The 24582-nt window shown below is 37.3% G+C and overlaps 1 protein-coding gene across 8 annotated transcripts in view; it reads left to right on the top strand.

The window, feature by feature from the left end:
• The window catches only part of ARFIP1 (ADP ribosylation factor interacting protein 1), a 127556-nt gene extending 109489 nt beyond the window's left edge, over nt 1-18067 (top strand). For all 8 annotated transcript variants that reach the window (XM_061192524.1, XM_061192526.1, XM_061192521.1 and 5 more), the window contains one exon: nt 16190-18067. In XM_061192524.1, coding sequence (XP_061048507.1) covers nt 16190-16345 — 156 coding nt within the window. In that variant the 3' untranslated portion in view covers nt 16346-18067. The remainder of the gene's footprint in view (nt 1-16189) is intronic.
• Nucleotides 18068-24582: the final 6515 nt, after the last annotated feature.

Genomic DNA, 24582 nt, shown 5'->3' with positions numbered 1-24582 from the left:
CATTTGGTAGAAATAAAGTACTTTTTTATGGTTTTGATGCCTATGAAATAATACTTTAAGTTTTTTAGTCAATAACTTTGTAAGTGGTATTTATCTTCTGTTGATACATGCTGTATCAACAGGAGAAAGTTTTCAGTGTGATCCACTATGACATCATCTATCAGTTCTGCTCTTAAATATCTCTTACCCAGTTTATATTTAAAACCCCAGCTTGTCTCTGTGTGTCAGTAGTCAGTGCTGAAGTTTGTTTTGCCCTTTAACAGTTTAAGTATTGTATGGTATATTTTCAGTCATTCACCAGATGTTGCTATAGTGGTTTTGCTTGTGTCTGATCTGGGTTGCTCATTGTTTGGTAGGTCTTTATGAAAGTTCTTAGTAATTGAGTTCACAGTGATTTAGTATATTTCTAAATTACTCTGTTTCTGATGTTAGGTTTTCAAAGTTGGTCAAATCTGTCATCATCTCACCACAGGAAATATTACCTCTGTCTTCTCCTATTTTAAATCTGCTTTTCTGTCATGTTTTATTTATCCTTATAACCACTTTAAACCTTTTTAAAGTTAGGAGATACATACATAAATAGCTCAATATAGATTTTTTTTTTCCTGCTCTGTAATTATGGAAAGATTATATGAAAGTTTAATATTGCATTATTCTTCATAATTTTAGAAAGAATTAACTTTTATTTGTTCCAACCCTTGCATTAGATCCTTGTCCTGAGGCTGTTTAAATGCAACTTCAGGACCAGAGACAAAATAGGAAGGAGGTTTAAATATATCTTATCTACATTTCTACCCTTCCTTTTACTGATCTGTTATACCTTCTTTTGTTTGTTTCAAACTTTGTTTAAAAGCTTTCTAAAATGTAGAATAGAGGCAGGTTAGAATAGGTGAAAGAACATGGACCAGTCTTGGAATAAACATTCCTAAGTTCCCCAAATCTGGCCTATCTGCTTCCTACCTGTCTAAAACTTAGGTGAGTTACTTAACTTTCTGAGTCTGTTTTTTTTGTTGTTTTTTTTTTTTAACGATAACATGGAGAGAATAGAAGATGTTAAGGGTAACATATTACCTGTCACACAGAAAGTGCTTCACAAAAGTTAGTGTCACCCACCATATCAAAGAATAGTCTACCAAAAATGCTTGGCTGTTTCTTTGATACTGTATGCTTATCACTTCTCATGATTTCATAGCATAAATATAGAAGTAAACTGAAAAAGTGTAATGACCCTAAAATATTTCCTCCAACATTTTGGCTTTTTGCCCCTTCTCCTAAAAGAAGGGTTTGACCTTTTCCCCCCCAACCTTACGTTCTTTATCTCTCTCCTCAAGCCAGTTCTAGTTGAGAAACCAGAATCTTTCCCAGACTGACCTTTTTTCTTTTTTTTAATTTATTTTATTTACTTTTATTTTTGGCTGTGTTGGGTCTTCGTTGCTGTGTGCGGGCTTTCTCTAGTTGCGGCGAGCGGGGGCTACTCTTCGTTGCAGTGCGCGGGCTTCTCATGGCGGTGGCTTCTCTTGTTGCGGAGCACGGGCCCAAGGCACGCAGGCTTCAGTAGTTGTGGGTCACGGGCTCTAGAGTGCAGGCTCAGTAGTTGTGGCGCACGGGCTTAGCTGCTCCACGGCATGTGGGATCTTCCCGGACTAGGGCTCGAACCCGTGTCCCCTGCATTGGCAGGCGGATTCTTAACCACTGCGCCACCAGGGAAGCCCTCCCAGACTGATCTTTATAAAAAAGCCAGATAGCCTAGTAAAGTGAACCTGATAGACAAGCCAAATACTTAAAATAATACTTTTAAGTCTTGTTAAAACTGCTTATTATATATAGCGACAACAGCATAGTGTCATTACCAAGGTTGCAAAAATTATCTTTAAAATTGTATTGCAACTGCTTTTCTAATGTTTCTTAATTTTCCCTCTATTGGTAATGATTTTTATTTACTTAATAACCAAAGCATTCTGAAGATTCTTTGTAGCCTGTCAGTCAGAGCTGCATTGAATACATTATATGAGTACAGACCCTAGTGCAAATTAAAATTAGTCAAAAATAAGTGGAGATTGGACTTCCCTGGTGGTCCAGTGGTTGAGACTCCGTGCTTCCAATGCAGGAGGTGTGGGTTTGATCCCTGGGCGGGGAAGTTCTGCATGCCGCGTGGCACTGCCAAAAGTAATAATAATAATAATTAGAGTAAAAAAATAGAAAAAGAAATTTTTAAGAGAAAAAAATTAGAAAAGCAAAATATTCTAAGTTTTTAATTCATTTAATTTAGAAAGTATACTCCTATTGAGAACTGATTTATTAGTTTATTTTAATTTACCTTTATTTTTGATTTAGTAATGGTTTGATTAGATAAAAGAGTCAACTTACCATTGTTATTTAAATTTGCATCTGATTCTGAAGACTACTACCAGAACTAAAACTCGTACTAGGATAACACTTACATAATCAGTGCTAATAGAAAAATGAGGTAAGTTGTCTGTTTTGGTATGAAACAGCTTCTGAGATTAAAGTGACAATGAAATTTTATATTTTATTTCCATAATTATAATTGAAAAGCTGTGAATCCCCAGAGGCTCTTTATTCCAGGAACTTCTCTGAAGTGCAGATACTTTAAAAGGCTTTTACACATTAACCTTCTCACAGTTACCAAGAGAATGTTTTTGTGAAAATGGGTATTGTATTATTTTGTTGTGAAAACTAGAATTCAGTCCTAAAAAGCATCCTCTTTCCTTTATTTCCCATGGATTAAGTTTCACTGGGGAGTGGGGGACCATTTTAAATACAGCTAATGGACCCATTTTGAGGCTTGGGTGGTGGGCTACCAAGCTTCCCTCAGCTACAAGAAGAGGTGTGTCTCTGTGTTAGGTTTGTCGACTGTCAGGGGGTGGGGACTCTGACTTGTGTTGACAGCAGTAGGGTTAGCTAAAAATTGTCTGATGCCCTTCGCACTTTCTTTCTGACGCTCTAACTTTCTAGGCCGTTGTAACAGCTCTCTGCAGTTCAGTACGTGAATCAATTCCTGTGCTCTTTTACTGTCTTCTCCAATTCTTTTTTTTTTTTAATATTTATTTTATTTATTTATTTGGTTGCATCGGGTCTTAGTTGCGGCAGGTGGGCTCCTTAGTTGCAGCTCATGGGCTCCTTAGTTGTGGCATACAAACTCCTAGTTGCAGCATGCATGTGGGATCTAGTTCCCTGACCAGGGATTGAACCCGGGCCCCCTGCACTGGGAATGTGGAGTCTTAACCACTACACCACCAGGGAGGTCCTTGTCTTCTCCAAGTTCTAAAACACTGGGAGATAAAATTCAAGTCAAAAATTTTTTGTGGTCCGAAAAGGAGTAATTAGTTAGAACCTATTTCTAAAAATTACTAGAATTTCATACTAAAAATACAGAAGCCCTTTAGTTGCTCCAGGAGCGAAGGGTCATCTGAAATTGGAAAACAAGAAAGGCCAAATAATACTAGTAGATGGAAAATTACTCTGTGACTCAAGTAGGTTACTACCATGAACACCTTAAAAAATAACTCAGTAACGGGGAAGAGTGTTTATAAACTGGTACATAAACTTTCAGTTAAATTTAATACATCTATAATAGAAGTGCCAGTTTCTGTCCTTAAAAATACATAGAAATAATGTTTTTCTACTGAAAGAAAGCCTTTAAACAGAACGGCTTTTTGAGAGCCATTTGAGTTTCCAAATATATGTATACCTCTATTTAGAAAGCAATTTTCTCAGAAAGTTTTAGTAGAAAGGAACCATAAAAATGATCTTACTCTCAGTTTCTTCATTATGCAAGTGAGGAGAGTTCATATGGTTAACTTGAGGCAAAAATGGGAGTTGAGCCCAATTTTCCTGAATCTTTCATTCTCCTTCAAATATATCAGCCTCCTTCTGCAGTTAACAAGAGTCTCTACAGGCAAAGAAAAAGATTATCTACTTAATGGACAGAGAAAATAGAAAATTAATAAATGGTTTATTTGTGGTAGATTTGCTTTGTTCCTAATCAGGAAAATGGCATTTTAGAGAAGGAAATTTTACTTACATGTGCTTTCCAAAGAATCAAAATGCATCACATATCAGTTTGTAAGGATTGTAACATATTTTAGGGCCAGATAGGAGTTTTCCTTGAATTCTCTGAGGTGTATTACTTTTAGAATCTACAAGCAAAGGTGAAAGTCTCGATTATAAACAGAACTGACTTATGGCTTTAGAGAGAATTAGAAACTGGAAAGATTATTTGAAACTTTCTAATTTAGTTTCATTTTAAAATCTATCTACTCATTTATAGTCTTTATTTTTTATACTACATTGAAACAAGTCATGAAGCTTCATTATTTTCCTTTTTTTTTCTTTGTTTTTAAAAAAATATTTGGTATACACACAAAACAATATATGTAATGCATTCCTCTCAGGTCGGTACCTAGTTGTGGAATAGCTGAATTGTATGTATACATACACATGGGAATAGTAGGTGCATGTTTAACTTTTTAAGAAACTGGCAAACTTTTCCAAGATGGTTGTACCATTTGACATTTCCACCAATAGTATATGAGAAACCAATTTGCTCCACATTCTCGCCAATAAGGTATGGTTAACCTTTCATTTTAGCCATTCTGGTGGATGTGTAGTAGATCTCATTGTGGTTTAAATTGGAATTTCCCTAATAAATAAAGATGTTGGTCATTTCATGTACTTATTTGCCATCTGTATATTTTCTTTGGTGAAATGCCTGTTCAGATTTTTTCCCCATTTTTTCGTTGGGTTTGTCATTTCCTTATTCATTTGTAAGAATTTTTTGTATATTCTAGCATCAGGTTCTTTGCCTGATATGTTTTGCACATATTTTCTCCCAATAGGAGAAAATAGATAACATGCCGTGGGACCAAACACAGCCTATATACATATATATAATTTTTTAAAAAGGACAGAAAAGAAAGGAAAAAAAAGAAAGAAAAATTGGCCAACATTAAAAAAAAAACTAATAAGGATGATAAGCAAAACTCAGAATAGGGAGGAAACTTGCACAAGCCTCTTAGATAGCCACAGACAGCAGAAGCAAGAAGAACTACAATCCTGCAGCCTGTGGAACAAAAACCACATTCACAGAAAGATAGAAAAGATGAAAAGGCAGAGGGCTATGAACCAGATGAAGGAACAAGACAAAACCCCAGAAAAACAACTAAATGAAGTGGAGATAGGCAACCTTCCAGAAAAAGAATTCAGAATAATGATAGTGAAGATGATCTAGGACCTTGGAAAAAGAATGGAGGCAAAGATCGAGGAGATGCAAGAAATGTTTAACAAAGACCTAGAAGAATTAAAGAACAAACAAACAGACATGAGCAATACAATAACTGAAATGAAAACTACACTAGAAGGAATCAAGAGCAGAATAACTGAGGCAGAAGAACGGATAAGTGACCTGGAAGACAGAATGGTGGAATTCACTGCTGCAGAAGAGAATAAAGAAAAAGAATGAACAGAAATGAAGACAGCCTAAGAGACCTCTGGGACAACATTAAATGTAACAACATTCACATTATAGGGGTCCCAAAAGGAGAAGAGAGAGAGAAAGGACCCGGGAAATATTTGAAGAGATTATACTTGAAAACTTCCCTAACATGGGAAAGGAAATAATCCCCAAGTCCAGGAAGTGCAGACAGTTCCAGGCAGGATAAATCCAAAGAGAAACATGCCAAGACACACAGTAATCCAATTGACAAAAATTAAAGACAAATTATTGAAAGCAACAAGGGAAAAATGACAAAAAACATACCAGGGAACTCCCATAAGGTTAACAGCTGATTTCTCAGCAGAAGCTCTACAAGCCAGAAGGGAGTGGCATGATATATTTAAAGTGATGAAACAGAAGAACCTACAATCAAGATTACTCTACCCGGCAAGGATCTCATTCAGATTTGACCGAGAAATCAAAAGCTATACAGACAAGCAAAAGCTAAGAGAAATCAGCACCACCAAACCAGCTCTACAACAAATGCTAAAGGAACTTCTCTAAGTGGGAAGCACAGAGAAGAAAAGGACCTACAAAAACAAACCCAAAACAATTAAGAAATGGTAATAGGAACATACATATCAATTATTACCTTAAACGTGAATGGATTAAATGCTCCAACCAAATGACACAGGCTTGCTGAATGGATACAAAAACAAGACCCATATATATGCTGTCTACAAGGGACCCACTTCAGACCTAGGTACACATACAGACTGAAAGTGAAGGGATGGAAAAAGATATTCCATGCAAATGGAAATCAAAAGAAAGCTGGAGTAGCTATACTCATATCAGATAAAATAGACATTAAAATAAAGAATGTTACAAGAGACAAGGAAGGACACTACATAATGATGAAGGGATCAATCCAAGAAGACGATATAACAATTATAAATATATATGCACCCAACATAGGAACACCTCAGTACATAAGGCAACTGCTAACAGCTATAAAAGAGGAAATCGACAGTAACACAATAATAATGGGGGACTTTAACACCAATGGACAGATCATCCAAAATGAAAATAAATGAGGAAACAGAAACTTGAAATGACACAATAGGCCAGATAGATTTAATTGATATTTATAGGACATTCCATCCAAAAACAGCAGATTACACTTTCTTCTCAAGTGCACACTGAACATTCTCCAGGATAGATCACATCTTGGGTCACAAATCAAGCCTCAGTAAATTTAAGAAAATTGAAATCATATCAAGCATCTTTTCTGACCACAACGCTATGAGATTAGAAATGAATTACAGGGAAAAAACCGTAAAAAACACAAACACATGGAGGCTAAACAATACGTTACTAAATAACCAAGAGATCACTGAAGAAATCAAAGAGGAAATCAAAAAATACCTAGAGACAAAGACGACGAAAAAACGACGACCCAAAACCTATGGGATGCAGCAAAAGCAGTTCTAAGAGGGAAGTTTATAGCAATACAAGCCTACCTCAAGAAACAAGAAAAATCTCAAATACACATCTAACCTTGCACCTAAAGGAACTAGAGAAAGAAAAACAAACAAAACCCGAAGTTAGCAGAAGGAAAGAAATCATAAAGAGCAGAGCAGAAATAAATGAAATAGAAACAAAGAAAACAATAGCAAAGATGAATAAAACTAAAAGCTGGTTCTTTGAGAAGATAAACAAAATTGATAAGCCATTAACCAGACTCATCAAGAAAAAGGGAGAGGACTCAAATCAATAGAATTAGAAATGAAAAAGGAGAAGTTACAACAGACACTGCAGAAATACAAAGCATCCTAAGAGACTACTACAAGCAACTCTATGCCAGTAAAACGGACAACCTGGAGGAAATGGACAAATTTTTAGAAAGGTATAACCTTCCAAGACTGAACCAGGAAGAAATAGAAAATATGAACAGACCAATCACAAGTAATGAAATTGAAACTGTGATTAAAAATCTTCCAACAAACAAAAGTCCAGGACCAGATGGCTTCACAGGTGAATTCTATCAAACATTTAGAGAAGAGTTAACACCCATCCTTCTCAAACTCTTCCAAAAAATTGCAGAGGAAGGAACACTCCCAAACTCATTCTATGAGACCACCATCACCCTGATACCAAAACCAGACAAAGATACTACAAAAAAAGAAAATTACAGACCAATATCACTGATGAATATAGATGCAAAAATCCTCAACAAAATACTAGCAAACAGAATCCAACAACACATTAAAAGGATCATACACCATGATCAAGTGAGATTTATCCCAGGGATGCAAGGATTCTTCAATATATGCAAATCAATCAATGTCATACACCATATGAACAAATTGAAGAATAAAAACCATATGATCATCTCAATAGATGCAGAAAAAGCTTTTGACAAAATTCAACACCCATTTATGATAAAAACTCTCCAGAAAGTGGGCATAGAGGGAACCTACCTCAACATAATAAAGGCCATATATGACAAACCCACAGCAAACATCATTCTCAATGGTGAAAAACTGAAAGCATTTCCTTTAAGATCAGGAACAAGACGAGGATGTCCACTCTTGCCGCTATTATTCAACATAGTTTTGGATATCCTAGCCACGGCAATCAGAGAAGAGAAAGAAATAAAAGGAATACAAATTGGAAAAGAAGAAGTAAAACTGTCACTGTTTGCAGATGACATGATACCATACATAGAGAATCCTAAAGATGCCACCAGAAAACCACTAGAGCTAATCAATGAATTTGGTAAAGTTGCAGGATACAAAATTAATATGCACAGAAATCTCTTGCATTCCTATACATTAATGATGAAAAATCTGAAAGAGAAATTAAGGAAGCACTCCCATTAACGATTGCAACAAAAAGAATAAAATACCTAGGAATAAACCTACCTAGGGAGCCAAAAGACCTGCATGCAGAAAACTATAAGACACTGATGAAAGAAATTAAAGATGATACAAACAGGTGGAGAGATATACAGTGTTCTTGGATTGGAAGAATCAATATTGTGAAAATGACTATACTACCCAAAGCAATCTACAGATTCCATGCAATCCCTATCAAATTACCAATGGCATTTTTTACAAAACTAGAACAAAAAATCTTAAAATTTTTATGGAGACACAAAAGACCCCCAATAGCCGAAGCAGTCTTAAGGGAAAAAAATGGAGCTGGAGGAATCAGACTCCCTGACTTCAGACTATTACTACAAAGCTACAGTAATCAAAACAATATGGTACTGGCACAAAAACAGACATATAGATCAATGGAACCAGATAGAAAGCCCAGAGATAAACCCACGCACCTCTGGTCAACTAATCTATGACAAAGGAGGCAAGGATATACAGTGGAGAAAAGACAATCTCTTCAATAAGCGGTGCTGGGAAAACTGGACAGCTCCATGTAAAAGAATGAAATTAGAACACTCCCTAACACCATACACACAAATAAACTCAAAATGGATTAAAGACCCAAATGTAAGGCCAGACACTGTAAAACCCTTAGAGGAAAACAAGGGAAGAACACTCTTTGACATAAAGCACAGCAAGATCTTTTTTGATCCACCTCCTAGAGTAAAGGAAATAAAAACAAAAATAAACAAATGGGACCTAATGAAACTTAAAAGCTTTTGCAAAGCAAAGGAAACTACAAACAAGACGAAAAGACAACCCTCAGAATGGGAGAAAATATTTGCAAACGAATCAACGGACAAAGGATTAATCTCCAAAATATATAAACAGCTCATTCAGCTCAATATTTAAAAACCAAACAACCCAATCCAAAAATGGGCAGAAGACCTAAATAGACATTTCTCCAAAGAAGACATACAGATGGCCAAGAAGCACATGAAAAGCTGCTCAACATCACTAATTATTAGAGAAATGCAAATCAAAACTACAATGAGGTATCAACCTCACACCAGTTAGAATGGGCGTCATCAGAAAATCTACAAACAACAAATGCTGGAGAGGGTGTGGAGAAAAGGGAACCCTATTGCACTGTTGGTGGGAATGTAAATTGATACAGCCACTATGGAGAACAATATGGAGGTTCCTTAAAAAACTAAAAATAGAATTACCATACGACCCAGCAATCCCACTACTGGGCATATACCCTGAGAAAACCATAATTCAAAAAGAGTCATGTACCACAATGTTCATTGCAGCACTATTTACAATAGCCAGGTCATGGAAGCAACCTAAATGCCCATCGACAGACGAATGGATGAAGAAGATGTGGTACATATATACAATGGAATATTACTCAGCCATAAAAAGGAACGAAATTGGGTCATTTATAGAGACGTGGATGGATCTAGAGTCTGTCATACAGAGTAAAGTAAGTCAGAAAGAGAAAAACAAATATCGTATATTAACGCATATATGTGGAACCTAAAAAAATGGTACAGATGAACTGGTTTGCAGGGCAGAAATAGAGACACAGATGTAGAGAACAAACTTATGGACACCAAGGGGGGATAGTGGCGGGGGGATGGTGGTGGTGGGATGAATTGGGAGATTGGGATTGACGTGTATACACTAATATGTATAAAATGGATAACTAATAAGACCTGCTGTATAAAAAAATATATAAATTCAAAAAAAGAAAAGTCACGATAGGGGTTATGGAGGGAGCAGAATGGTTATCTAGTTTATATATAGATATATATATAAAGATATTATATATTCAGAGAAAAAAAATACCACACCTAAAATGTTACTTACATTCATTCACTCAATAAATGTTACCATGGATCTGGTGTTGAGCATTACTCTAGGGGCTGGAATGCCTTTATATATATAGAGAGAGAGAGAAATAGATACAGATATAGATATATCGATATATATATGAAGAGACATATATATCATTATATCTATATCTTAATTTACTGTTCCATAGGATATATTCATCTTTCATTTTACTAGTTAATGCCAAACTTTTCAAAAGTAGTTGTACAAATTTATACACTCATCAGCAGTGTATAAGAGTTCTTACTAAGTCTTTCTAATGTAGAGGGTAAAAAATACCATCCCACATCAGTCTAAATTTGCATTTTCCTGTTTTCTAATGAGACTGGAAGTCTTTTCAGATTTAACTGGCCACTCCCGTTTCCTCTGCTGTAAAATGGCATTCATGTTATTTGCTCTTTTTAATTGGGTTCTGGGTGTGTAGGAGGTCTTCACATTTTCTAGATGCGTACCCTTTGTCAGCCCCTGTAATGCAGATCCCTCTCCCCAGTTTGTAACTTGTCTTTTCAATCTTTGGGTGAATAGAAATTCTAAATTTCAAAGTAATTTAATTTATCGATCTTTTCATCATAATTTATGATTTTTTATCTTTAAGAAGTTATTTCATACCTAAGGTCATCTGGAAACTTTTCCACCCTTCTGTCAAAACGTACTGCCCTCAGAGCTCTCCTTTGACCAATCTTTGACAGTCTGTTCTCCAGAAGAGACCTGAAACTCATTCACACTGGCAGAGGTTACTGAGAACATGTCAGTTTTAGAAAACATTTTTATGTAAATAGGAATCAAATGTGAACTAGCCTGTAATAATTTACTTTACTTCTTTTTTCTAGCTGTAATTTTCATTGACTCTAGTGACTTACAGGAAAGAGATTTGGTCCTGAAATCAAACTCCACTCATGTAAGGTGAACACTGGTTATAACTTTAATTAGCATAATTTGACCTTTTTTTAGTAGATACTTACACAAATCAGTTTATCATTTTAAAGCTTGTTTTAAAAGTGATTGCAATGCAAAACTTTTCTGTCTAGACGTAGAGAAAGAAGTCAATATGAATTAGTGGAAGTCTGTGTTAAGAATGTTTAAACAAATTTTTAGTGTAATACTGTTAACTTGAATGGTGCTAAACAATGAATAATTTGGAAGAAATTAGGTACCTTCTTGTTGCTTGAAAAATGTGTTCATTTTAGAAGCACAGAATCATGGGGTTGTAAAGGGACCCTTAAAGGTTCTTCTGAGGTGATCCATTAGGCAGAGGAATTCCTTCTGCAGCATCTCTGCCCTTGGATTGAAGGCCTTGTCAAGGCAGGCAGTGTTGATAAACCGTGTTCATGCACTCTTGTCAACAAAATTTATTTGCTTAGCACACACCTTTTCACTGTGCAAAGGTAGACTTCACATCAGCTTCTATCTTTGAAAAGGAAAAAACTCTGTGTTCCTTGTTTCACTCACAGCACTTCTCTGACATCAGATATGTGTGGGTTTTTTCCCCCACACAGACCAAGTCTCTGATTTTCTGGACACTAGCTAGGTGTCCTACAATTCGGTTCACTTCTGACACTGTGGACCCCCCTCACCACCACCTTTAGACACCATTCGAAAGTCCAGGTCATCACCTGTGCTTCTGACCAACCAGCTATAAGTCGAAGGTTCCCACAACCCCCTTCTCAGCTTCAGTCATTTGCTAGAGCAGCTCCCAGAGCTCAGGAAACAGTTTACTTATTATATTACCAGTTCATTACAAAAAAATATTAAAGGATACAGATGCAGAGGTCCATAGGGCAAGGTCTGGAAGGGTCCTCAGCACAAGAGCTTCTGTCCCCATTGGGCTTGGGGTGCACCACCCTCCTGGCTTGTGGATGTGTCAGCCAACCCAGAAGCTGTCCAAACCCCACACTACAGGGATTTTTAAGGAGGCTTCATTGCAGAGGCACAGCTGATTAAATCGTTGTCCCGAGGTTGGTGGGGGGTGAGGGTGAAAATTCCCACTCTCTAATCACAATTTAGTTCCCCTGGCAACCAGCCCCAAGCTGTGGTTATCTAGGGGCTTTCCAAAAATCTCCTCATTAACATAAAGGCAGGTGCGGTTGAAAAGGGCTTGTTGTGAATAACAGAAGACACTCCATTCACCTTTAATAGCTCTGGGGCTATTTCAGGAACAGAACCAGAGACCAAATATTACAACAAAAGATGCTTCCTAGGCTCTTATCACTTAGGAAATTAACAAGGATTTTAGGAGCTCTGTGCCTGGAATGGGATGAAGACCAAGTATTTACTTCTCATTATAAATCACAGTATCACAATCTTACTTCTTACAAGTTCCAAATCAGGGGGTTCTAAATAAATGAAATTTTATTTACTAAAAAAAGTCAATGTTGTTTGAAGGTTTAACCATCAAAAAGGTAAACTTAAATTCCACTGAAATTGAATGATTACTTATCCTGTGTCAGACAGTGTGCTAGGTAGTATCTCATTTCATTTAACCCTTACAACAGCACTACAAATGCAGTTTGGTAATGGCATCCCTGATAAACGGATAAAGACCTTGGCCAGTGAAGTTAGAAGTAACCCGTGCCTGGTGTCACAAAGAAAACTGGGAAGTGGTACAACTGGGACTGGCACGAGTGCCTCCTGATTCCAGAGCTCTTTCTGGTAATTTCTATAAAAGAACAGTACTAGTAATGGGGATATTTTACTAATGACCTAGGTGAATAACAAATAAAAATTTGGGGAGGCTGTGACCAGTATCAACTATGCCTAATGCGCCTCTTCCCAGAAAATTGGAAGTAAAAGTTCTCAAAGATACTGTATGTACTCCTAAACTGCACTTAGGTCTTGGGGCTGGTTAGTAGCAGTTTTGCCTTGCTTGTTTGTTTGAATCTCTGTTCCCTAGCTGCTTTCTCTATTAATTTCTCTCCTGTATCACAGCCACTTTTTAGCCTTTCTTCCTTCTAGGCCTATCCTCCTCCCTCTGATTTTCCTCCTTTTCACTGTTTTCTAGACCCTCATTCATTCCTAGGAAAGCACATTCTTAACCTCCTTTTTTAAAAAAAATTTATTTATTTATTTATTTTTGGCTGCGTTGGGTCTTCATTACTGCACGCGGGCTTTCTCTAGTTGCAGCGAGCGAGGGCTACTCTTCGTTGCGGTGCGCGGGCTTCTCACTGTGGTGGCTTATCTTGTTGCGGAGCACTGGCTCTAGGCGTGCGGGCTTCAGTAGTTGTGTCTCACGGGCTCTAGAGAGCGGGCTCAGTGGTTGTGGCGCACAGGCTTAGTTGCTCCACGACATGTGGCATCTTCCCACACCAGGGATCGAACCCGTGTCCCCTGCATTGGCAGGCAGATTCTTAACCCCTGCGCCGCCAGGGAGGTCCCTTTATTTTATTTTATTTTTTTTAATAAACATTTCTTTTTTTATTTATTTATTTTATTTAGTTGCAGCATGTGTGCTCCTTAGTTGCGGCTCACCAGCTCTTTAGTTGTGACATGCGAACTCTTAGTTGTGACATGCATGTGGGTTCTAGTTTCCTGACCAGGGATCAAACCTGGGCCCCCTGCATGGGGAGGACAGAGTCTTAACCACTGTGCCACCCGGGAAGTCCCTTTAACCTTTTTCAGGAATGCACATCCATAATGAAACACCCACTACTTAGTGGCCTGTTACACCAGTGATTTATTATTTCCCACCATTGCCTATGTATGGGATAGGTGGATTCTTCCTGTTTCACTTGCAACTAGAATGCCTGCTGGGCACTGGGAGCAGCTGGAATGACTGGGCCTCTGTCCCCATGGGCTTCCATCCCAAAGGGAGGCTACACAGGGTTTCCTCACAACGTGGCGACACTAGTCCCAGAGCGCCAGCACTTGCTTATCAGGCCTCATTTTCTAAAGTTACAGGCCAAGCTTATTTTCATTGTAGAAGCCTCCCCAAGAGTGTGGATTGAGAGGGGTGATTGGGGCCATTATTGTAACAGTCATTATAATAATATACTTTGCTCACCTCCTAATTGCCTTCTAGAAACCTGGTTTTCCTATCATTATCCTGTCTCCTTAATAATTGCCCCTGGGTAGAGGTTCATCATCCTTTGAAATATCCCCCCTTATCTCAGCACCAGAGGGCAGGGGAGTTAGAGTTCTCCCATCCCGATGTTCTCTTTCAACCTTTCTTGAAAAAACCCTCTTCTCCCCACAAGTGCCTTTTTTCTTTTTTTAAGTTAACAAGATGTATTTTTACTACCCATTTATCATATTAACCATCATTTTTACTGCACTCTGCCTTACTTATCCTTGTATCCTTGTATCCCTAGTACTGTGCCTGATGCATAGTGTTATGCATCAGGTTTTGTTGTCATCCTTGTACCTGGTACCAAAGGTTTTCATTTAGGAAGGTTGCAGGCCTTAAATTTCTGACCAGATGAATTCAAGGTATTTTTTTTAGTTTGTACAGACATTTTTAGTTGTCATTTCATGGTCTCTGGCCCTCTTAAACTATCTCCCTGCCAGAAACTTTCTTATCTTTGTCAGAGAAAGAGAAAAAAATCCCTTTTATTTTTTAAACAACTTTAGTTGAATCAGCAGCTCCAGGTGCCCTAAATGTTAACCCATCTTCTTCGCAAGGCTTGAGATACTCATTCCCTGGGGTCAGTTTGGTTTCCTGCCTACCTCCTCCTTTTTCCACCCCAAGACTGTAAGCTCATGAGGGAAGGAATTTCTTTCTGTATCTCCTAGAACAGTGCCTGGCACTTAGAAGGTACTTAAGGTCTGTTGAACGAATAAATGAATGGAATAAAAAGTTATCTAAGATACTTTAAGTAAAAATCTGTTACTGAAAGTGTGCATGGTGCAATCCGTTTATGTTTTTAAATATTGTATATAAGCCTAGAAAATTTCTCAAAGGATACACAATAAAATGTTAACAGTGATTCTCTCAGGCGAGGAGGAGAGAATAAATGCAGAGTGGATCAGGAGATTTTACTTTATAATCTTGAGCATATGCCATTTTTATAACATTTTAATTTTTAAAATAAAGGCTTTACAAATCAAAAATATCCACTATAAATATATTAGTGTTATTTCCTTTATAGAGGTACATGGACGAAGAAATGGCTAGAGAGACTATGCATGTGTGTGTTAATAGTGAATACAGATGTCATATCATATATGTTATAATCCTAGTTTTTCACTTAGCATCATATATCAGATGTTTTTACATCATTAAAAATGATTAAAGCTCAGTTTTAGTGAATATTGCATTGGATGGGTAAATTAGAGTGTATTTTATACTTTACTGTTGAACAATTTGCAATTATAAATAAGACCTGAGGAAACACTTCATTCATAAACTCTTTTTGATGCTTTGCTGATTTCTTTAGAAGAGTCATAGAGATAGTGTTACCTGATTAAAACATACTCTTGATATCATTAGAAGTAATAAGCAATTGAAAATAACTGAGAGGCCTATGAACTTTAAGTAAATTGGCTTTCTGGGCAACTCTTGCCACCCTTCTTCAATCTTTGCAGAGAAGTATGGTATTTAAAAGTATCCAGCCTACTCAGTTTTCATAAAGTGTGGCCTTAATGATGTCCATACTTGGTATAGAGCATGTATCATATAGTAATTATTTATGTATAATTTTGCCTCTTCAGAATTTGATTTTGAATATACTTAGTTTGAAGGGGGATCTAATGATATGTTTAATTAAAGTAAGCTCAATAATGTTTGAAAATGGTTAAGAGAGTACATATTTAGCATCTTAAACTGATCTGTTCCCTTCAGGGAAGTTAAGAAGTCATCGAAGTTTCAAAGCAATGTACAATCGGTGTGTGAGAAATACTTTGTCAAAACAACTTTTCTGGAGGAGAGATACGCTCTTTCATTACGACATGTAATAAATCACCTTATATTTCATTGTCATTAGTGTTAATGCTTGGTCTTGTAACTCTGCCCTGTTCACAGGTTAAAGTATTACACAATCAGCTGGTCCTTTTCCACAATGCCATTGCCGCTTACTTTGCTGGGAATCAGAAGCAGCTTGAACAGACACTTAAACAGTTCCATATCAAATTGAAAAATCCTGGAGTGGACGCCCCATCTTGGCTTGAAGAACAGTAAAATCACACCTGGAAAAAAAGAGAAAGTCACATTGTTATATTTCTAAACAAACCTAGTAAGAATTAAGCAGAGTTGTGGGAAGAGGGAAAGGGTGACAACCTTTGTAGTGATTCTTGCACAAACAGCTTTAATTTTTCCCTTTTTTCATACTTTAACAATTGAACTGTTAAATTTGATGGGAAGGTGGGTGGTTTTAATGTAAACATAATTTCTATAATCTGAACACAATAATTTTCCTTTTTGAGAAATCCTTTTGTATTGTGAGGGTTGATGGCTATTTCTGTAGTTTGAAAACACTTAATATAGATTTGCACTGACAAGATAAAAATTCAAGGTTTTTGGTCCTGCAAATGAGGACCAGTTGTACCTTTTCCGAAGGGAGGTTTACATGATTTGTATCAACATCAGATATTTTATATATGAATGTATTAAATATCTTTAAGAGATTCATTTTCATGTATTGTCTTAAAGAAAAAAAGAAACTATTTTGCAGAGTAAAATTATATGGTGTTCCTGCAGCATCCACAGAGAGGTGGCAGCTCTTATGAATGACTGATTGGCTGGTGGAGTTGTGGCAGATACCTTTTTAAAAATGAATCTGTACCATTATAATTTTGTTTAAGACTTTTTCTTAAAGACGCAGGAATCACACTGTCATTTCTGTGAGGCTTTTGAACTTATGAATTTGCGTCACCCAAAGTCATGGAGCGCATATGTTAGCCATTTCTTTGATTCATAATGAAACCTGCTTAAGAGAATTTTTTTGACAGGTAGACTTGGGAATAGAAATTCTCCGTGGTTTCTAGAGTAGAATTTTGTGCTTGGAAAGCTAGTTTTTGGGTAAGTTTCACTTTGACAGAAGTGAATTCCTAGACAGCTTTCATTGACTTCTATGTGTAACAATACCGGTTAAGCCTTAAATCACAGATATGTGCCTTCTCAGATACAGTAATTCTCTTTCAACCAATGTACATAAATCCATAAAGAAGCCCCTTTCAGATAATGTTTGATGTGTCTGTTACTTCCTTGCAAAGGAGCACTGTGTATAAATGTTGAGTTTCTTTGTATTTGTTAAGCCACATTTAAGGTTTATGGAGAAATCAACTCTAGAATTTGCTGTTTGGTTTTTCTTCATTCCTTTTGCAGAATGGGAAGGCAGAGGACTTGTTTTCATTTGAATAAAGGAAAGGTGACGTGGGTCCGTGTGGTGGTAGCCAGAAGAAGGGGGCTGGAAGGGCCAGTGCTGTTTCAGTTGCTCAGTGCCTTTGGTTTTGTGTTATGTGGTCGGCCTGTCTGCTGTGTGGTTTTATCGGTAATGTAATCCTTTTAAAATATAAGTTCTCTTGATTTTTGACATAGACATAAATTAATATTTTGAGAGGTATCTCTTCGCCTGTTCATTTCTTTTGTGTTGAAATGAAGTACTTAAAATTACTGTCATACATGAACTTTGTGGGCTGTAAGATTTGTTATATATGTTCAAATGCCATTTAGCTGGCTTTTTAATTAATATGCCTGTTTTCAGTGCTTAACACAATGTAATGTGACTGTAAATCATAAACCTATTTTAAATCATTCCCTCCTGTATATTTGTACTCTGAGAGAGCCTTATTTTATTCTTCCAGCAGAATTACTACTTGTGATAGTTCATTTACATTCCCCAGAATGTGCCTCTGGTGTGAATTTTGTATTCTTATTAAAAGTGTTTGCTTCAGTACCTCATTTCTCTGACTCCTCATAATTTAAAATAAGAAGCAACTATTTGGAAAAAATGAGGACATGTGATTTGTCTTTAAAAACAGTGACAAAAACTGGTGCTTCTGTCACTTACAATTGTTTTATTTCAGTAAGTTACTCTTTTCCCTCAATTGGAATCTCTTGGGAGCAGCAGACCATGTCCACTCTTACACACTTCAGTAACAGTTGTAGCTAAGGAATTCAATTGTTTCATGGGTTGATGATTTTTCAGAATAAACTAAAATTATCAGTGATTTTGAGTAGTGGGTACATGTGCAAAAGAAATAAGTAAATTAACATATTAGCCAGTGGTATATTTACTTTGTTAGGAAAGTAACTCATATTCATTGTAGAAAAGAATTTGAAGATAATCTCAAAAATTGAGGATAAAATAAATAACTTCCCAAATCAGTAAGTACTGCATGGGACCCCCTAAATCCCCCTGAGATTAGATACTTTAGTTACCAGTTATTTCTATTATAAGCTCTAGTTTGAATATCCTTTAAGGCGCACTCTTATCAGGTTATTCCCTTAGGTTAGATTCCAAAAGCGAAAATGAACCCTCAAAGTGTATACACATTTTTAGGACTTTACTATGCATTGCCAGTTGACTTTCAAGAAAGATTTTGCCAATTTATATACATGTGCCTGTTTAGCATATTTTTAAAGCCGGTATACATAAAAGGACACCATGCATATAATCAGCAGAACATCATTTTATAAATGTTTTAAGTGGATAGGGGAAAACCGTCAAGAAGATAAAGGCTGAACCATCAGGATTTGGGGAGTTGTGGGGTGTGGGGCAGAGGATAGATAGAAATGGCAAACTTTTCTCTCATTAAAATAGAAATTTTTCAAGAAAAAAAATGCACTGAAGAGCAAGCCTGTGAAATTGAATTCTTCATCCTGTTAAAAGATAAACTGAGGCATATTAAAAATTTTGAGTTTAGGGACTTCCCTGGTGGTCCAGTGGGTAAGACTCCGTGCTCCCAGTGCTGGGGCCCTGGGTTCAATCCCTGTTGGGGAACTAGATCCCACATGCATGCTGTAACTAAGAGTCTGTGTGCCGCAACTAAAAGATCCCGCATGCCACAACAAAGACCTGGCGCAGCCAAAATAAATAAATAAATAAATATTTTTGAGTTTATATTTAAAATCGATTTGAATCAGGCAGCACCAAACTGGAAGTGGTTAGCCCTCCACCAGGAGGAGCTGGAGTTGGGGGAGACTTTTATAGAGATGAGGTAGGTGCAAAGGGAAGGAAAGCATTTGATTGACTGTAGCTTAAGGGTTGATTATTTGGGAAAGCCTAGTTGGCTGTTTGTGATTAGTTGTCCTTAGGTTTTGATTTCTTAAGTTTGAGGCATTTGTGGCTTAAGTGTTGGTTTGCTTACGTAGGCTACTAAGGCATTAAAGCCACCTCAGTCTGTTGGCCTCCTTTTTTAATTAATTTAATAATCCCAAAGTTGCCAAAATCTTAGAGCCCAGGAGGGACGTGGGCTTATAGAAGTAATTTAGCTGAAATCTAGACTTTAAGAAGCATCTTTTCCGTATTCAAAGCACACTGATGATGTTACTGAAGTATATCCCATAGAGTTGAAGCTAGAAGTTTCCTTAGAGATTAACTGTTTAAGGCCCTTTTTTTCACAAGGCCCCAAAACATTAAACTGACCTAGCCAACTCCCAACTCTAAATGTAATGCCAGGTGAGTATTTGCAACTAAATATATGAATTCCCCTTTAAATCCTTCCAATTTCAACCGCATAATTAAATCAATGTGTCAAAAGTGTCATTTCTTCTACTAAAGCACTATGTGGATAAATGTCTTCTCAGTCGAAAAAAATAATCCACCCCCAAATGGATTCATATTAGATATATTTCAAAGTATTTACGATCCACTGATCTTTAACTTAAAGTATTCTGAAATACTGTGAACCTAAAAAGGACTATATTAAGTAAAATTATGCATATTGAAAAAGCTAAAGCTAAATCTGTTAATCATGGGACTGTTAATTTGAAGAATAATATATCTACCTCATATGCCCAGTCTCCTTTACCCTTCACTAGAGATGACTGTAGGTGTGGAAAACAAAAGCAAAATATCTAAATTGCTAATTCAGTGTAACATCTGTATATAATTTGTACTGATTTTTGTGAAGCTTAAGAATGCCTATATTTTGTAGTAATATTCCTTAACATCTGCCCATTAGCTCTTTTCTTGAACCTTTCTGGGAGAGTTGAGACCATCTGAGATCCTTCATCACTCAATTCTAACCAAATTTAGGCACTTCGAAAAATTATTCCCCCCTGTAAGACTGCATATTTTTATATTGGCTAAGACTATCCAGTTGTGAATAGGCTATTTTCTGACCGAAAGGCCAGTTATATTTTGCATTAGTTCAAAGCTTTTCCAAGGGCCACAGGTCCTTAACTATTTTTACAACATAGCAAGACCTGTTAAAATAGAATGACAATGCAAACAACTTTCCTCTTTTAAGGACCCGCATTAAATTCTATTCTGTGTTCCCACTTGAAGGTTTCCTGCTCAACAGGTTTCCTGGCATAAATGAGCCTTTATAATAAATTGCCAAGTGGTTCTCCTAATGTACAGAAAATTATGAAGTTCAGCTTTGTTTTTGTGAAATAAAGGCGAACTCATAGCAGTTTCTGTATATTAAGTGAGAACTATTTATTATTCTGGTTGTAACTCTGCTGTGGAAAGAGGAGACTCTCCATATGAGGAAGGGAAATAAGGCCCAGTCCGACAACCCTAACTCTGTCCCTGAGTAGTTAGTTGATTAATATGCTATCAGAGCTGGAATGTCAATGACATTTTTACAAATGAAACTTCCATTAAAAAAATAAAACCACAGTTTGTTTGGTTTGGGCCCAAGCTAGGCTTTGCCATATGCATCCTCTGTCAAAGATTGAGAGCTTTCTGCAACTATGGTTTCTCCTAAGATGTTGATTCATAAGAAAAATCAAAGAAGAACGAGATACCACTTTGTTGAGCTTAGACACAAAAGTAACTTTCCATATCTTAGGCTTTCCTATTGTTTTGCTTTTGGTACAGGTGTATGTTGTATAAATATCTTAGAAGTGAAATGTACATCGAGCTGGCATGGGGCACATAGGGAAGCAAAATGTAAACCATATTAGTCTTCACTGTATCTTGGAGCTTTGACTATTGAAGTTCTATGGAAAAAGCAAAATCTCACTGTAAAAAAAAAAGGAGTGGAAGGTATTATGGGGTAGGGAGAGGGAAGGTAACTTTAATCCTGTTGGCCTTGCTGCAAAGTTTTTAAATTATGAAGTTTTTAGAGTAATGAATTAAGTACTCAAATTATTTTTATATTTGCGACTTGACTTTGATCCTCCCCCTAAATGATTTCTAATTCTGTATTAGGAAGCTTTTTATGAAAAACTACCTAAAGTTTTAAGCAGATAATTATACTTCTTTCCTTTAAGGAATATATATGTGCTTATTATTAAGGCTAGGCTCTAAGCTCTTGAGAAAGGCACAGGGTATTGCTTTTTATTCACCCTGCATCCCCAACTCCTTGCATGGTTCTTAGCTCAAAGGAGCCATGTAGTAAAAACGCGTCTGGTTTGTGATACAAAATTCAAATATAGAAAAACATTTGGTGGGGACTTCCCTGGTGGTCCAGTGGGTAAGACGCCACGCTCCCAATGCAGGGGGCCCAGGTTTGATGCCTGTTCGGGGAACTAGATCCCGCATGCTGCAACTAAGAGTTCACGTGCCATAACTAAGAAGCCCACGTGCTGCAACTAGAAGATCCCACATGCCACAGTGAAGATCCCACGTGCCACAACTGAGACCCAGTTCAGCCAAAATAAATAAATAAATATTTAAATTTTTTTTTTTAACTTTGGGTTTATTTATTTATTTATTTATGGCTGTGTTGGGTCTTCGTTTCTGTGCGAGGACTTTCTCTAGTTGCGGCAAGTGGGGGCCACTCTTCATCGCAGTGCACGGGCCTCTCACTATCGCGGCCTCTCCTGTTGCGGAGCACAGGCTCCAGATGCGCAGGCTCAGTAATTGTGGTTCACAGGCCTGGTTGCTCCGCGGCATGCGGGATCCTCACAGACCAGGGCTCGAACCCGTGTCCCCTGCATTGGCAGGCAGATTCTCAACCACTGCGCCACCAGGGAAGCCCTAAATATTTTTTTTTAAAAAAAGAAAAAAAAAACTTGGTGGTTGCACTGCCATTTCATTTGAATGAATTATAAAGGAGGCGGTACATTTATAACATTCTAGATCTGTCAGGGTGTTACCTAAGGTACTAGGAATGGCCAGTTAAAAAAAAAAGTAGAAATATTGGCAGACTTAGAAAAATCACCATTTTGCAGCCCCTAGTGAAATATTGATTCACACAGGGATCACCAGTGGAATCTAAAATCATTAGAGATTGAAAGAAAACAGATTATGTCCATAATACGAAGTATTACCTCACGTATTACTCAATATGAAAGGGGGGAAAAGTGCCATTTGTAAGAGTTTTATGCTTCGCATCTAACTCGAGTGATCAAAGTTAACATCACTAATAACCTGATAATCATGTACCTCCAGATATGACGCAGTATAAATTATGCAACATCACTTGTGAGATGAGATATTCCTGCCGGGGTTGTTTATGAGTAAAGAACAAGTTAAATGATACCATGAGGAATTAATTGGACAAACCCAGAATCTGGGACTTTCTCCAAGATAATTGGTGTAATTTCTTCAAAAAGTATGTTACAAAAGAAAAAATATTTTAGAAATTTGTTAGAAAATAAAAGAGACTTTAGATTACAGTTCAAGAAAATAGCTATATAAAACATTTGGGGCTTCCCTGGTGGTGCAGTGGTTGAGAATCCGCCTGCCAATGCAGGGGACATGGGTTCGAGCCCTGGTCTGGGAAGATCCCACATGCCGCGGAGCAGCTGGGCCCGTGAGCCACAACTACTGAGCCTGCGTGTCTGGAGCCTGTGCTCCGCAACAAGAGAAGCCACGATAGTGAGAGGCCCGCGCACCGCGATGAAGAGTGACCCCAGGGGGCTTCCCTGGTGGCTCAGTGGTTGAGAGTCTGCCTGCCATTGCAGGGGACACGGGTTCGAGCCCTGGTCTGGGAAGATCCCGCATGCCGCGGAGCAGCTGGGCCCGTGAGCCACAATTACTGAGCCTGCGCGTCTGGAGCCTGTGCTCCGCAACAAGAGAGGCCACGATAGTGAGAGGCCCGTGCACCGCGATGAAGAGTGGCCCCCCACTTGCCGCAACTAGAGAAAGCCCTCGCACAGAAAAGAAGACCCAACACAGCCGTAAATAAGTTAATTAATTAATTAATTTTAAAAAAAAAACATTTGAGGAACCACTGAGTAATCTGAATGTGTATTTGATATGACTAGTGACTTTTTGTTAATTTTGGGCTGTGCTCTTGTGGTTGGGGGAGATGCACATGCCCAAAAGCATTGAAAAGTGGGGTGGCATGATATCTGCAATATACTCTTGTGGTTCAGCAAAAATATACACATTCATGCATACATACTTGCAGAAAGCTGGGGGAAAGAGAAAAGGAAGAAGAAAAAGACATCTTAAAGTAAATATGGCCTTAGGTTGGCGGGTGGATGTGTGGGGTTTCACTGTACTCATCTTTTAACTTTTCCTTTTTTGAAAATTTTCATAATAAAAATTAAAAAGAAAATATCTAGGATATTTGGTCCAGAAATGCAGGTAGCCTTCTCCTAAGTCTTCCCTCTTGCACCAAGGTGGCAATCAGGGGCTTCGTTCGGTTACAGCCAATGACACAACTTGCTTCACTCCTGCAGATACCAGAACCCCTCCGCCAGCATGTAAAAGAAATTGGTTTGTACTTGGAAGCACAGAAATGCAAGAAAGTGTAAAGTTGAACAGTTTTCTATTTGTCAGTAAAGATTACAGAAACTTAGGACAATTGAAGAAATAGAAATAACTTAGGATATGAGACTAGTTTAAAAAAAGTCATGTAGGAAAATATGCATTTACTAAACTAGATTTTTTTTCTTCTCCTCTTTCTCAACTTTCTAAATGGCTATTTGCAACTATAAGGGAAGTTAAGCCCCAGAATAAAACACTAACTTGATGTTAGCTTAATACCAAGTTTTCTTCTGTCTCAATTTTTTCTCCTCATAAGTAAGCATATATACTATTCTGTACTAATACTCTAGATTTCTTAAAGCTTAGCTGCTTATAGCTTCACTTATTATAACAACTTAGACTTCTTAAGGTGAATTTTATTTGTACATTGGTAATTTTTAATAACTTATTTTCAGTCTGAAAAGATATCTTAAGAGCTGGACAAGTTGTCCTTAATTCACACTTGTTAAATTAATAAAATAACTTAAATATTTAAAGAACTCCCCAAATAAATAACGGATGTTTACTTTGTTCTCAAATTCTGTTTCTCATTCCCTCACCCCTACCTTAGGTCAGAACAAAGAAAATCCTGTGGATTAAAATT

This window comes from Eubalaena glacialis, chromosome 5, assembly GCF_028564815.1.
Source record: "Eubalaena glacialis isolate mEubGla1 chromosome 5, mEubGla1.1.hap2.+ XY, whole genome shotgun sequence".
In the NCBI taxonomy this organism is placed as follows: Eukaryota; Metazoa; Chordata; class Mammalia; order Artiodactyla; family Balaenidae; genus Eubalaena; species Eubalaena glacialis.
The sequence above is the reverse complement of the archived record's forward strand: the minus strand, read 5'-3'. Positions and strand labels throughout refer to the sequence as shown.